Here is a 16,667-nt window from a genome sequence, read left to right on the forward strand (position 1 = left end):
TCAGCCCATATCTCCTCAGTTGATGAACCCAAGAATATTTTCACTCTGATTAGTAAAACGCTGGAACAATGAGTTGTCCAGTGAGCAACCAAGATTCTGCAGTGGAAATGATCTAATATTTAGGTCCAGGCTCCAGCTTCTTTACACATGATACTCCTTGCATTGAAAGAAACACACTTCAGTCTATTAGTTTCATCATACTCCTTAATTTCTCTGCCTGTCCTAAGTACAAGAACTCTTAGTTTCCTCAGGTTAGCTCTGGTTCTTTTGCAGGTCACCTTAAATTTGTATCCTTCTGCTGATAGTCGTCACTAAAAAGTTAATAACGAAACCATCCATGATTTGAACATCTACCATATCCTTCCTAAACTAGAAGCAACCCCAGTCTTGAAGCACTTTACGTAATTACAAATTTGTTCATTTTTTTCCTGTTCTATTCAGTTCTAAAACCAAGGCATATGGACCCAGTAAAATATCAGCTAAATGTCTTGTGAATTGCATGCATACCAATTCACTATCAGCATACAAAAGAGGCAAAAATTAATCATTACGACATTTTATTCACATCTAATGACAATACATTAGTCACAATTGTGACCCCGTCACTGAAAATGTGTGGGGCATAACAGGAATCTTCATAATCTCTTCTCTTCACGCTGCAGTCTTTCAACAGGTAACTTCTACTTTAGTTAATACCTGGCAAAAAGGTAAATGAGCATTTAGAAAACCATGATACCATGAGGCAGAATCAACATGATTTTATGAAAAAAATGTTTCATTAATTCCAGTGCGTGCGCAGATAAGAGTGTAAATTTCAAGACTGTGGAAATCCAGGAATGTAGACCTTTTTTTTTTTTTACAGTTACAGGTAATCAGCTTGACATTGATAATATTAGCATGGAAACAATTGGCTCAAAAGGAAAAAATCAGGAAGATAATAATTTTCAGGTTGGCAGAGTAGAAACCATCCTCTGTCCAGTGCAAATACTTCTTTCCTGATATGTGGCGACCAGAAATGTATCCAAGCGGTGGCCAATCTAGTGTGGTACTGTTCTCTTAAACCTCACCGTTTTATGTTATATACACCTCAGTTAAAATAGCGTTGCTGAACTGTCTCACCAACTTTACAGCTCAGAGATCTATCTGTTACACCACACCCATGAAACCTTCTATTGATTACCCATGACCCTGCCTTACTGCACCTTCCCAAATGCATGATTGTCTACATCTCCAGATTAAATTCCCTTTGCTACATTCCTGTCCATCTATAACCAGAGGAACATAATGATAAGGAACAGCAGGTGCTGGTTTACCAAAAGACACAACATGCTGCAGTAACTCTGTAGGTCAGGTTGCATGTCCGGAGCACATGGACAGGTCATATGATAGATACAACCAGAGGAAAATATAAAGTCTATACTTTGGGAGGAATACCCCAAAATAGGAACTTTTTAAAAGTGGGAAAACAGTAAATTCAGGCCCAGGCATGTGGTACAGAGAGCAGGGGGTCATTTAAGGCAGGTGGAAAGTTGGGTGTAAATAATTGAATGGGGCAGTAGGTAGCTGGACTTCAGCAGACTTATTCTCTGTTCGGAGAATGGACGGATTTGGACTTTGTACCAATTAGGCGAGTAGTTTCATTAAAACCTATTTTAATTAAAAATTTTCACCTACCATATGCAGACCTGCATTGCTTCAGCACCTCATTGAAACCGTCGCACAGTGTTAGATCGTGCTGGTTCTGGGCACACTCCAGAAACTGTCTCATTTCAAACAGGCAGGGTCTGTTCTCTGGGGCTTGAGCTTGAGTCAGAGGTGTTGCCTGCTGGGGTTCCTGCAGGGAAAGACAGAAATTCTTACAAACATTCTTATGACTTTAGGTGCATCAAGGATTACATGGTGACCATGAGCTGGGTATATCTGGCACCTTTATTTGAGCCGTAATCTTACGGAATAGTGCTGCAGCTTCAGGAAGACATAAAGCCAACCACTGCTTGTGTCCTTATCAAATGCCTGGAACTCAAAGAGGCAACTTCAAACGCCATTTAATGAGCTGCAAGATTAGGTATCTGCAAAATCCAAAATCGACTGCACTATACATTACATATTCACAAAACTATATTTGTCCAAATATTGAGATATATCCTGCACTTTGTGTCATGCCTCAACTGACTGAATAAAAGATTCTACCTTTTCCTTTAATAATGTTGCAACATTGAACTTTCCTTTCCACGTTGAAGACAACAAGCAGTTACATCTTGTTAGCACTAGCATTTCATAAACCATTTATTGAAATATCTTCAAACTATTTTTAAGTCAAGGAATCTAGTTCATAACATCAGTGATTGGAGACAGTACAAAAACAGGTACCTCCCACCAACCAATCCACATGTCCTTGGGAGGTGGGAGGAAACCAGAGCACTTAGGGAATCCACAAGGTCACAGTGAGAACATGTTAACTCCACAGATACAGCACCAGAGATCAGGATTGAATCCATGACACCTGAGCTGCGAGGCAGCAGTTTTACTACCTGTGCAAACTTTGTCTCCCTGTAAGTGATCCACATTTAACCTTTCAGCAAGCTTGATATTCCTCGATTTCCCCCAAGTACACAGAGAGGACATACTCAACCTGCTCCTACACTTTACCTGGTAGGTGACATCTGCCCTGGCCGGCTCCGAGCCACTGCCACCGCTGAATGCTCCGGTTAAGGCGCTCCCCATCATATGGCCCACAGCCGAGCCCACCGCCACTCCGGCCGCTGTAGTGGCCATCTGGGCCATCATGCCGGGTTGCCGGGGCTGGACCACGGTTGGTGCAACAGCAGTTGGAGGGAGGCGAGCAGGGGGAGGGGCTCGGGCAGGAGCAGGCCGGCTGCAAAACAAACAACAAACCGTTAGGAAGCAGGCCGAGAGCGAGGGGACAGAATGGACGGCATGAGTGTGGAAGGGCACTCACAACAACACAACGGGGGGGGGGGGGGGGGGGGGGGGGGGGGGGTGGACCTGGAGTGGAGGAAACAGCAGGGAGGATAATGGGGAGATGGTGGTCTCACATTGATTGGAGGGGAGGGGAGGGGGGGACATAGAAAATAGGTGCTGGAGGAAGCCATTCGGCCCTTCGAGCCAGCACCGCCATTCATTGCGATCGTCCCCAATCAATAACCCATGCCTGCCTTCTCCCCATATCCATTGAATCCACTAGCCCCTAGAGCTCTATCTAACTCACATGAGTGATCCCAGGGTGTGTGTGGTGTGGGTTGGCCCCAGTAGGAGTGGGGGGGGGCAGAGATGGGTGTGGTGGGGAGGGGGGGACGACGAAGGAAGGGGTGGCCCTAGGGAGGATGGGGGAAAGAGGGTGGCCACAGGATAGGGGGGGGGGGGGGGGGGGGAGGCCCCAGGGTGAGGGATGCGTTCACTCCCGGGCCGGGATGGTGACACCGGCAAAGTGAGGGAGGAGGGGGGTTGGGAAAGGGGTGCCTTCTACAAAAGACAGCGGGGGGTTGAAGGTCGATCATCATGGCCCGGCGACCAGCGATGAGGACACGGTGCCCGCGGCGGGACCGGGTCGGGCCCGTGACCTCGGCGCGTCCTTCAGGGAAGCGGCGGCGGGGAGTGAGAGGGCCGATCGAAGGCCGCCCGCTGCCACTTCCCCCGCGCTCTCCGCCCCTCGCCGGGCAACCCTGGCGCCGGCTCCTCACCTCAGTCGGCTGCGGCTTCCGCGGGGCATGGCGTCGCCGGTCTGGTCTGGAGCTCAATCAGGGACGCGCGGGCAGCGGCTGCGCAACGAGTCACGTGGTTGTAGTGGTGGGCACACTGACGTCAGGACGTCGCCGGCCAACGCCAGGATGTGGACCAATCACGCGTCCCGTCGTAGACACGCCCCTGTCCCGTGGCCACGCCCACCGCCCCGGACTCCTCCCCCTCCTACATCCAGAAAGTGCGAGAAGCAATGTTTGGGAAGGAACTGCAGATGCTGATTTACACCGGAGATAGACACAAAATGCTGGAGTAACTCAGTGAGTCAGGCAGCATCTCTGGAGAGAAGGAATGGCTGACGTTTCGGGTTCGAGACCCTTCTTCAGACTGGTCTGGGCGAGGGAGACATAGAGATAAGGAAGTGTAAGGTGTGAAAACAGGACAAAGGGAATGAAGAACATTGGTAGCTGGGAGAAGGTAACAACAAAGCAAACAGATAAACTGTAGTCGGAGACAGTAAGACTGGTTGGAGAACTGAGAAACTGCATACAACACCTCTAAGGTCCTGTATATCTGTGGACAGGCTTCCTTGTACTGTACTCAAATCTTCTTCCAACCTGTAACTTGCCTTCCCCCAACTCTTTTGCTTTTAATGACTGCTGTGGAAGGTTTATGCTTCATAAACCAATGTTCAGCTGGTGAGGTTATCAGAATTGAACAGTTGCCAGGAAATGCTCTTCGCTGTGACAGCAAATCTTGCATAATTGTCTGGCCTTATTAATTTTAAGGTAGTGCACTGATTGTGCAGCTTGTTGCTGGGGGTAACAAGGTTGTTATGAATTAAGGAGTGGGAGAGGCTTGATATCCAGTTATCAGAATGACTCAACACCCTTTGACTGCTGAAGCGAGAGTGCTAAACTTCCTCCTTGTTCTCATAGTAATGCTCGTGCCATTTACTTATATACCTTACAACTTCCACTGGAACATATGTCTGGATGGTCTGTGGCCCTGATCCTTTACCTGTTGCCTCCTTCACAGTTCTCAGCACAAGGCATCATCATGATTGCTGGCAATGCATTTTAATCCAATCATATTTTAACCCTTTGCTTGCCATTTAAACCCAGAATCTCCTGCAGAATTACACTGACCTAGATGCTAAACCTTGTTAAATGATTCTGGCAAATGCCTCACAGCAGAAGCTCCTAAGCATCTTGTTGATGTGTAGTGGCACGGTAAAATAATTTACGAGTGCAGACTTTACAATGTAGTGGGGAGTTTCTTGTTCCAACAGTTAACAGAGAAGGACTGGGTTTAATCTACCAGATGGTGTCTAACTCCAGCAAGAGAGAGTCTAACCATTTCCTGTTAAAGTTACCACTGCTGATATTCCCATCAGCAACATTTTAGAGCTCACAATTCACAAAAAACTCAATTGAACAGCCTCATTGATATGGTGGCTTGTTGTTCTGCTGTAGCTGACTCCAAATGTGTTCTGCGCATTACGAGGCATATCGGGAGTGCAATGGGGAAACTACCACTTGCCTGGCCAACTGCAGCTCCAAGTCAAGAAGCTCCACGCCATCAAGGGTCAAAGCAATCCACATGATTGGCACCTCATCAACCACCCTACACACTCACCTAACAAGTGTTGATAATGGGGCTTAATGGGGAAGCCCACATAATGTAAATGATAAAGTAAAGGTACAAAAGGGCAGCACTGGTACAGCTGGCCAAAGATCCGGCTTCAATCCAGACCTTTGGTACTGTCCATGTGGAGTTTGCACATTTCCCCTACGACTGCCTGTGTTTCCTCCAGGAGCTGTGGTGTCCTTCCACAACCCAAAGATGTGTGGTTTTGTAGATTTATTGGTTTTGGTAAAATTTTTCCTAATGTATATGGAGTGGATGTTAAAGTGGGATAACATAGAACGAGTGTGAAAAAGTGAACAACATGGACTCAGTGGGTCGAAGAGGATGTTTCCATTTTATATATCTCTAAAAAAAATGGGTTAACAGAGAACACTTCCCAGTATGGTGTTATGGAAAAATAAAATCTAAGTGGAATTGATTGAGAAAGGCAAGAGTAAATAGGAGAAAATAAAAACCCACAGGAACATATGGAGAAAATGCATCTGGATCAGTTTCACAGTGAAAATACAGACACTGGGGAATTTGGCAAATCACACCCAACATGGTGAACACTTAAAATAAGTATTCATGAAGGATATACCCAGTTGATATTGTGACAGACAACTCATTCCGCCTGGATCAGCAGTAGTGAAACATCATAAAATCATGTGTTATGAGTAGAATTAGGCCATTCGGCCCATCAAGTCTACTCCGTCATTCAATCATCGCTTATCCATCCCTCCTAATCGCCTGCTCCCTATAACCTCTGATACCCGTACTAATCAACAATCTATCCATCTCTGCCTTATATCCACTGACTTTGCCTCCACAGCCTTCTGTGGCAAAGAATTCCATAGATTCACCACCATCCTCCTCATCTCCTTCTTAAAAGAACAACCTTTAATTCTATGATCTCTAGTCCTAGATTCTCCCGCTAGTGGAAACATGCTCTCCACATCCATAACAAGGATAAAAAGAGAAAATATAATCAATGGGGATTTCATGTTCAGAAATCAGCAGACATATTTTTCCCCCTCAACCCTGATTTTTTTTACAGGAAGTAGGCATGAGGAGTTAATTCAGGAAACATAGTCAACAGGAACAGGTACAACTCACCAAACAGCGGAAAGAGTGGAAAGTGCACTGTTCCCCAAATAAAGGAAAGAGGCTTAAGGAATAAACAAATTCAACAAGGGTTAATGAAAACTTACTCGCAGGGACATTCAAGAACATTTAATGGGAGAAATCCCGCAGCCAAGGTCAATGAAAAAGACCTTTAGTGTTATAAAATCCCTGTAGATACCTGGAGTGGGCTTGATGGGGCAGGGTGGTGACATGCTGGAGCTGCAATGTGGATGGGGATGGTGGCAGAGTAGGACGATCCCAGCTACGTTTCCGTGCTCTATACCGCTGTGACTCATGGATGGTCTAGTTAAAATATACCGGTTTTGGGAGGTTTGGCAGGGAAGATGTTTCCCCTGGCTGAGGGAATTAATTAGCTGTGACCTACCTGGTTACACAGATACACAGAGGTAGTTGAGGCCAGTTCATTGGCTATATTTAAGAGGAAGTTAGATGTGGCCCTTGTGGCTAAAGGGATCAGGGGGTATGGAAAGAAGGCAGGTACAGGATACTGAGTTGGATGATCAGCCATGATCATATTGAATGGCGGTGCAGGTTCGAAGGACCGAATGGCCTACTCCTGCACCTATTTTCTATGTTTCTATGTTTCTATGCTGCTAAACCACTTGAGGGCAGCACAGTGGTGCAGATGGTACTGGGCCAGAGACCAATATTCGATCCTGACCTCAGGAGTTGTCTATTTGCACATGGACGTGCTCCCTATAACTGCGTGGTTTCCCTTCAAGTGCTCTGGTTTTCTCCCACATCCCAAAGAATTGCGGTTTTGTAGGTCAATTGGCTTCTGTAAATTACCCTTAGTTTGTAGGGAATGGATGCGAAACTGGGATAACATAGAACTAGCGTGAATGGGTTATTGATGGTTGGTGTGGACTCGATGGGTCGCAGGCCCTGTTTCCAAGCCGTATCTCTATCACAACCTGCTCCATCTCTTCTGAAATGATCCTCTCTGGAACCTTGCATGAGTGGATCTTGTGAGTGTCTAAGATTTGCATTTTAATCTCACCGAGTGACTGGTTTTCTGGCTCTGTAAATGTCCTGGCTGCGTCCCTCATGTTGCCTGATGTTTCAGCTGCCGGGCAATGTCTCGCTGAAGGTGAGGGAATCCTCCACGAGCTCGTGAGGAAAGTGGCGCTGGGAGAGGGGGGATGAAGTCCGGGGAAGGCAGGCTTGCTAATCACCACTGGAAAATGACAAATTGTTCATTAGAGCCAGACTGTAACAAAGAATGGGGACAGAATGACAAAAGCAAACCCTTCCGTGAAGCAGCAAACGTCACTGAGAAATCAACAAGATTAATAACTATTTCACAATCACTTTGAATTGAGAACACTAATAAAATAAATATTTAATTCATGTTAATTTAAACATTTACAATTAGATTAGTGTTCATTTCACATTAAATATGATCAAATTAAAATGTATTTACTGTTTGCTTCCTACAATATTCAATCAAATTAACAATTTAATGTGATTAAATCAAAACATATTTGCTGCAAGATTAATACTTCCTAATAAATCTAATCAAATTCAGAAGTTTAATTTGATCGAATTAAAACTGCAGTAAACTGCATGTTTACTGCCTGATAAATCAAGTCGTCAAGAGTGTTTTAATGTTTGTCCCAGAGAGAACAATGAAGTTCTTACTCGCAGCAGCACAGTCCTGCTATATTCAATCAAATTAAGACTTTTATTTACAATACAAAACTAAGTGTGAGTGGGCACTGTAGTGAAGACCATATTGGGAATGTCAGTGCAAACGTATTGGGTTCGATCAGCAGCAGATCCTTAAACAGCAGATTTTGTTTATCCAGTACCCGGGGATCGGATCAATAAGGGACTTCTGATAGAAAGGTGGAATTCTCTTGGGCGTGTGAGTGAGTGTGAGAGGGTATGAGAGTGTGTGTGATTGGGTGGGAGAATGTGTGTAGGTTTGAGTGTGTGCGATTGGGTGTGAGAGTGAGTAGATAAGTGTGAACATGTGAGAATGTGTGTGTAAGGGAGAGCATGAGTGGGCGCGTATGAGTGTGACCAGGTAGGAGAGTGGGCGTGTGACTGAGTTGGTGTGAGAATGTGTGTGAGAGTAGTTGTGAGAATGAGTGTGAGTATGTGTGAGTGGATATGTGAGAATGTGTGTGGAGTGATTGAGTGGGTATGTGTGTGAATGTGTATGTCTGTGTGTGAGAGTGAATATATGAGTGTGAGTGAGTGTGAGGGAGCGTGTGTGTGGGTGTGTGTCCCATTCCTTTACCGAATCTCATGAATCCCGCCTCCTCCACATCTCCAGGGGCCCTGGGAATATGCATCACTTCCACAACTTGTCCACTTCTCTGAGATACTCATGCATGATGTATAAATTTTTTCCTTAGTTTTGACTAATCTTCAAATATTCCAACAAGATCAAGGTTCGTGGTTTCATCACGGAGCCCCCTAGCTCTGGCTCCAGCAAATCAATTCCCTGCCACAGACTCTTGAGTTGCAGATTGCTCTCTGCAATGTTGTAACTGGGAGCTGCCTGGCGCCCTGAAAACCACATCCAACTCTCCAGCTCCAGTCTACCTACCAACACCTCCTTCACCCAAAACGTCACCAATTCCTTCTCTCCAGTGATGCCGCCTGTCCCACTGAGTTACTCCAGCATTTTGTGTCTATCTTTGGTGTAAACCAGCATCTGCAGTTCCTTCCTACACACCTCGTCCACCCTGCTCTGTCAACCTCACGCCAGGCAGTTACGTGGTTTGAGATTGTTGAAGTCTTACTCAATTTAATATCAATGTTTTCAGTTATTACAGTTAAACGCTTCTTGATTTTTCTACCGTATTTTCTCTCCAACTCGGGAGAAATATTCCGTCTAATTCACCGGCCCATGACCCCCCCATTAATTCATAACCCTATCACCGCTTTCCCTCTCTCTCGCAGTCTCGGATCATTGTCTGACTGTTTTAGCTTAAATGCTCAGTTGTTCTCTCACCGTGCAGCTGCCGAGACCAGCATCCCACCCCATCTCCAGCTCTCCACTCTTCCTGCAGACCGTGCCGAGCCGGGACCAAACTCATTCTCTGGTTTGCCGGCAATGCAACGTTCCCCCTGAGTTATTGTTATCATTCCCCAGTGCAGCATAAAAACATAGAAAAATAGGTGTAGGCCTTCGAGCCAGCACCGCCATTCAATAGGATCATGGTTGATCATCCAAAATCAGTACCCCGTTCCTGCTTTTTCCCCATATCCCTTGATTCCGTTAGCCCTAAGAACCAAATCTCTTGAAAACATCCAGTGAATTGGCCACCACTGCCTTCTGTGGCTGAGAATTCCACAGATTCACGACTCTCTGGGTGAAAAAACTTTTCCTCATCTCAGTTCTAAATGTCCTACCCCTTATTCTGTGACCCCGGGTTCTGGACTCTCCCAACATCGGAAGCATTGTCCCTGCATCACCCCACAGCTGCTCTGCTTCCTCTCTGCCACTCGTTCCCCAACCCAGTCTTTGTACGACCTGCTGCATTGTTGCCTGACCGAGTGTGCTGTCTCCCACTCTCTCACTCCAGCTTTGCATGGAGAAAACCCGGGAGATGCGGTTACAATCCAATGGTTCGCTCAGCCACACATTTCTTAACTTTGTTTTTGGTCTAAAAACACCCTCTCCAGTCCGCATGGTGGTGTCAACATTTGTCTAAAGTACAATGATACTCAGTTTCAGAGCCACAGTCATACAGCACAGAAACGGCCATTTGGCCTACCGAGTCCACACCGACCATTAACCACTCTTTTACACCAATCTCACAATAATCCAATTTTATTCTCCTCACATTCCCATCAACTCATCCCCAGATTCTACCATTTTCCCTGCACCCTAGAGACAATTTATGGTCAATTAACCCACAACCTCATTTCACTGTACATCTTGTATGTGTATGTGACAAATAAACTTGACTTGACTTGATGTTTGGAATGTGTGAGGAAACTTTGGGCATCCGGAGTTAACCGTAACGGTCACAGTGAGAACGCGCAAACTCCACACAGGCAACACCTAATGTCAGCATTGCACCTGGTTCACTGAGGCAGCAGTAACCACTGGATGAGGGCCAGGTTTTACATTGAGGAGATAGGGAACACATTAAGAAGCAGCTTCAGAAGCCACCAGTGCCTTTCCAACAGACAACTAGTCAGACAACTAGTCACGACAATGACTGCACTTACTGTCTGATCCACTCGTTTTGAATACTTGCTTATGTCTGCCCATTGTTCTCTTAATTAAATCTGTTTCAGGTCCATTAGCAACCAGATCTGTAGTTTTGGATCCAATATCTTCCTACCCCTTTTTATATCTGTTTAAAGAATCTCAGGGATTGCCTCGATCGCTGTCCTTGTGTGGGAGTCCCCGGCACAGTTATGGCTAGTTTTCACGGGGTGACTTGACGCAAGATGTAGCCAGAGTGGAGTAGTCGTGGTCTAGCACGATATCACACGATATAACGGGGGTAGAGTAAAGAGTTCCCACGGTACTCGGTAATTCTGTCATTTGTGCGAGTGACTTGTCCGTCTCCCGATCTTTCCCGTTAATCGTGAATGAACATCGTGGACTGTAGTGTAGTTAATCACGTGGCACAAATGATGTTACTTTGTTGTCACACACTATATTGGTTTTTTTCACCCGAGCTCTTTAATGAGCTGAAGAATAATCTGTGGTTTTTTAGACAAATGTTGTTTGGTGTGATGCACCTTCTCTCAATATGTGCAAGAAGACGTCTTTTTATTTTGTCAAATAGGAATAAATACTGTATCTCACATTGACCTTGATGATTGTGTTATTTTATGATCTACTAAGAGGTGAAAACATGAAACTTTCAGTCTGAAGAAGGCTCTTGACCCGAAACGCCACCCGTTCCTTCTCTCCAGAGATGCTGCCTGTCCCGCTGAGTTGCTCCAAGCAACTGGTGTCTATCTTCAAAGGACTGACCAGGACTGCCTCTCTCTCTCTCTCTCTCTCTCTCTCTCTCTCTCCCTCCCTCTCTCTCACACAGGCATGAATGGATGAACTCCGCGGGCCAGGCAGCATCTACGGAGGGAAATGGACAGGCGACCCATTCTTCAGGCTGCCATGTCTCTCTCTCTCCCCCCCCCCCCCCCCTCCCCACCCCAACTCCCACCCACACACACGAATGCTGGAGAAACTCAGCGGGTGCAGCAGGGCCGAAACGTTGTCTATTTCCTTCGTTCCATAGATGCTGCTGCACCCGCGGAGTTTCTCCAGCATTCGCGTGTGTGGGTGGGAGTTGGGGGGGGAGAGAGACATAAGGCAGCCTGAAGAATGGGTCGCCTGTCCATTTCCCTCCGTAAATGCTGCCTGGCCCGCGGAGTTCCTCCATTCATACCTGTGTGAGAGGGAGGGAGGAAGAGAGAGAGAGAGAGAGAGAGAGGCACACACAAGGTGGATGCAAAATCTCACCTGCCTGTTTCAGTGACAGACACCCACCGCCAGTAAATGAAGACACCCCCATCTGTCTCCCCCTCCTCTCCCTCGACTCCCCCACCTTTCCCTCCCAACTCCAGTCCCGTCCCGACCCCCTGGGAAACTGAAGGTTTCCCGCTGTAATTAAAGAGTTCCCACGGTAGACTGTAAAACTGGGACCCTGGTTCTGGACTCCCCCAACATCGGGAACATTCTTCCTCCATCTAGCCTGTTCAATCCCGTAGATACGATTAGACAGGTATCTAGTTATTTAATTCAATTAATGATTTCTATCGCCCAGCCTCTCATCTTTCAATCGGGTTCGGCCAGGAAGGAACTGCAGATGCTGGATTAAAACGAAGATAGACACAACATGTAGCTCAGCGGGACAAGCAGCATATCAGAAGGGTCTCGACCCGAAATGTCACCCATTCCTTCTCCCCAAAGATGCTGCCTGCCGTCGAACTCATTCTCTTTAAACCGGCATCTGCTGTTCCTTCCGACACATACAGAAGAAATAAGCAACTTTTCGGGCTGAAACGTTGCCTATTTCCTTTGTTCCATAGATGCTGCTGCACCCGCTGAGTTTCTCCAGCATTTGTGTGTGTGGGTGGGAGTTGGGGGGGTATAGAGATAAGGCAGCCTGAGGAAAGGCTTGCCTGTCAATTTCCCTCCGTAGATGCAGCCTGGCCTGCGGAGTTCCTCCAGTTAGAAACTGCTTTCAGACAAAAAGAGACACACTGACATTAATGAAATGCTTGTTAGCTAGTTTTATTAGATTTGTATGTAAATAGCAAACTGGCTGGATTCACTCTATCCAACTTCCGGGTTCACCGTTCGCAGGAGTTCCCACGGTGACCGCAAGAGTTACTACGGATATCGCACTGGCCACTACGTTCATAAAATGTTGCAATGCTCAACCACAAGTGTACAAGTCACTCTTGTACAAATTCAAACATGTTTGAATTTTCTCCCGAGTACCCAAGTTACACGATTACCTGCCGTTAGCGCCACGGTGGTCCACGAATGCCGTACTGTTACCGCACGAGGTTCCCACGATGTTAAACTCTGGTTACCTCTTGCGTCAAGTCGCCCTGTGAAAAGGGGGTTTAACAAAGCCAAGTTGACAATCCCCGTTCAGTCCCTGCCTGAGTGCAGTAGTTGAGGGAATGGAATGTGGAGCAGGATACAGTCAGAACACTCTTTCCAGCGTGGAAATGTTAAAAACGAGAGGGCTTTAGGCCGAGAGGGTCAAAGTTTAAAAGAGATGCACGGGATAAGTAATTTGATGCACACCATGGATGGGCGAATGATGAACTTTGAGAAATACCCAGGCCAGCCACCAGGTGGTAGTGTTGCCCAGAACACCAGCCTCCCACCTTCAATCAAGGAAATCAGACACAGGCCCATAGACTGCACAAACACACAACCTCCCATGTTTGCACCCTATCTTACACTCATTCCATGCTTACACCCACCCTACACTCATTCCCTTATTCCATTTATTCTCCCTGTATTCCCACTAATTCCCCACAGATTCGACAACACATCTATACACTCGGTCAAATTCACAGTGGCCTATTGACCAGCAGTGTTCCCCGCACACTAGCTCTATGCTACACACTAGGGGCAATTTACAGAAGCCAATTAAACTACAAACCTGCACGTCTCTAGAATGTGGGAGGAAACTGGAGAAAACCCACGTGGAGAGCGTACAAACCCAGTAGAGACAACACCCGTAGTCAGAATCAAATGCTGGAGAAACTCAGCGGGTGAGGCAGCACCTATGGAGCGAAGGAAATAGGCAACGTTTCGGGTCGAAACCATTCTTCAGACTGATGTGAGGAGGGGGGAGGGGGGGGGGGGGGGGGGGGGGGGCGGTAAGAAGAAAGGAAGAGGAGGAACCAGTGGGCTGATGGAGAGCTGAGAACGGGAGGAGAAAGTGAGAACTATTTGAAATTAGAGAAGTCAATGTTTATACCGCTGGGGTGCAAACTACCCAAGCGAAATATGAGGTGCTGCTCCTCCAATTTATGGTGGTCCTCACTCTGGCCATGGAGGAGGCCCAGGACAGAAAGGTCGGATTCGGAATGGGAGGGGGAGTTGAAGTGTTGAGCCACCGGGAGATCAGGTTGGTTATTGCGAACCAAGCGGAGGTGTTCGGCGAAGCGATCGCCAAGCCTACGCTTGGTCTCACCGATGTAGAGCAGCTGACATCTAGAGCAGCGGATGCAATAGATGAGGTTGGAGGAGGTGCAGGTGAACCTCTGTCGCACCTGGAACGACTGCTTGGGTCCTTGAATGGAGTCAAGGGGGGAGGTAAAGTTATAAGTGTAGCATTTCCTGCGGTTGCAAGGGAAAGTGCCCGGAGAGGGGGTGTTTCGGTTGGGAAAAGACAAATTGACCAGGGAGTTACAGAGGGAGCGGTCTCTGAAGAAAGCAGACAGGGGAGGAGCTGGGAAGACGTGGAAAGTGGTGGGATCACGTTGGAGGAGGCGAAAATATCGTAGGATTATTTGTTGTATGTGATGGCTGGTGGGGTGGAAGGCGAGGACAAGGGGGACTCTGCCCTTGTTACGAGTGGGGGGATGGGGAGTGAGAGCAGAGTCCCAAGGTATAGAAGAGACCCTGGTGAGAGCCTCATCTATAGTAGAAGAGGGGAACCCCCGTTCCCTGAAGAATGAGGACATCTCCGATGCTCTGGTGTGGAACGCCTCATCCTGGGCGTAGATGCGGCATAGATGGAGGAATTGGGAGTAGGGGATGGAGTCCTTACAGGAAGCAGGGTGGGAAGAAGTGTAGTCCAGGTAGCCATGGGAGTCAGTAGGTTTATAGTAGATGTCAGTCAGTAGTCCATCACCTGCGATGGAGATAGTGAGGTCAAGAAATGGTCCAGGTGTATTTGAGTGCCGGATGGAAGTTAGTGGTGAAATGGATGAAGTCAGTGAGTAGTGTGTGGGTGCAGGAAGTAGCACCAATGCAGTCATCGATGAACTCTACCTCCGCTACACCACTAACTCCCACTGACTCCCAGAGGTGCAGAGAGGAGTTTATTTCCCACTCGACAGAGTTGGACGCAGAAACCCTCATCCCAGTTGGGAATTCTTTGATGGAGAACAAGATACTGCGTTAAGTTTACAAACCGAGAATTGGGATGTGTGGTCAGGCTTGACACGATGGGCCCAATGGCCTCCTCCTGTGCTCCCGGACCTATGGGTGCTGAAGCCAATCAGCGCCCCCTCACCACCCTCCCATCTGACTCCACTGTGTGGCCGTCCACTTTGTCTGGTCCCATCCCAGCCCGGAGCAACCACGGACTGGGGACTCACCACTCAGGTTGGGCACTCCACTCAGACCTGCCTGCAAACACCACAGACTGTGGATTAACCCACGAGTCCTACTGTGAGCAACCCTGGAGAAACCCACACAGAATCATCATTACACTGACCTCCAATAACTCTATAAAGTATGTTCCACCATTGGTCAAGGCTAATCCACAGTTCTGATGAGAGGTTATCTGAAACGTGATCAGTTTCCCTCCCCATAGACGCTGCCTGACCCGCTGAGTGATTCCTGCATTTTCTGCTTTTAATCAACATAAATGCAATTGGGCCAAAAACAGTCTGTGCCCTTCACAGCTGGAGCGGGAGGGTGGATGGTTGTGGTGCTGCTTCATGTGGCAGAATCTCCAGGAATATTCCCGCTGGAGTTGGGAGCCCTCGTCTTAACTGGCGGAGTGCAGCTGGATTTTCCAGCTTTTCCTGAATCTGTCCGGTGTTTCTCAGTTCCCCTTCATTCAAAAGGCAGCAGGTAGCTGACTGGCCCGGGCAGGAGGAGAAGTCAGGGAATTCTTTGTCACAGAAGGCTGATGAGGCCAAGTCAGTGGATATTATTAAGGCAGCGATAGATATATATTTGATTAGTACGGGTGTCAGAGGTTATGGGGAGAAGGCAGGAGAATGTGGTTAGGAGAGAGAGATAGATCAACCATGATTGAATGGCGGAGTAGACTAGATGGGCTGAATGGCCTAATTCTACTCCTAACACCTATGACCTTATAACAGCCAGCAGACCCCTCCTGCTGGATGCTGATCAGTCCCCCATTTAACTATAAGCCCAGTCTTGACGAACACAGCACTGACTGGGCCAACATTTCTTCAACGTGGGGCTGGTCTCCATGGCAACAGATGAGGAAGAGACATTGCAAGTACCTGCAGTTATCATGAATCATTTTCCCTCTCTCTGCAGGTCCCGTCAGTCTCGGTGACGCAGCGCTGTATGTACAGAGGACGTAGGGAAAGGTTTGGCTGATTCAGGTTAGGTGCAAGAACGTCCCTCCTTAAATGAGACTGAACCTATATGCAGACCACCAGGTGTGGACCCACACATCTCTAGCCAATCCTCCCACCTATTTCCACCAACTAGGGCGGCATAGTGGTGTAGCTGGTAGAGCTGCTGCCTCACAGCGCCAGAGACCTTTGGGTCGATGATGACTTTGGGTGCTGTGTGTGTGGGTGTGTGTGTGTGTGTAGTTCTCCCTTTGACTGCATGGATTTCCTGGTTTCTTCCCACATCCCGAAGACGTGCAGGTTTTGCGGTTAATTGGCCTCTGTAAACTGCCCTGAATGTTTAAGGGAGCAGATGAGAAAGTGGGATGACATGGAACGAGGGTGAATGGGTGATCGATGGACGGTGCAGACTTGGTGAGCTGTTTCTGTGTTGCATCTTTCAATCAATTAATCCAAAATAA

At 47.4% G+C, this 16,667-nt stretch overlaps 2 protein-coding genes across 2 annotated transcripts in view; both read right to left on the bottom strand.

Moving 5' to 3' along the window:
* The window catches only part of mycbp (MYC binding protein), a 217,074-nt gene that overhangs the window by 23,763 nt on the left and 176,644 nt on the right, over window positions 1–16,667 (bottom strand). The gene's annotated exons all lie outside the window — the stretch shown is intronic.
* Window positions 541–3,812, bottom strand: LOC129709544 (coiled-coil-helix-coiled-coil-helix domain-containing protein 2-like). Its single transcript, XM_055656014.1, has 4 exons — window positions 3,702–3,812; window positions 2,650–2,875; window positions 1,675–1,834; window positions 541–696 (listed from the first exon to the last, which is right to left on the bottom strand). The coding sequence occupies exons 1-4, from the start codon at window positions 3,728–3,730 to the stop codon at window positions 686–688; spliced, it is 426 nt and encodes a 141-aa protein (XP_055511989.1). The 5' UTR covers window positions 3,731–3,812; the 3' UTR covers window positions 541–685.

This window comes from Leucoraja erinacea, chromosome 25 (assembly GCF_028641065.1).
Source record: "Leucoraja erinacea ecotype New England chromosome 25, Leri_hhj_1, whole genome shotgun sequence".
NCBI classification, from domain to species: domain Eukaryota; kingdom Metazoa; phylum Chordata; class Chondrichthyes; order Rajiformes; family Rajidae; genus Leucoraja; species Leucoraja erinaceus.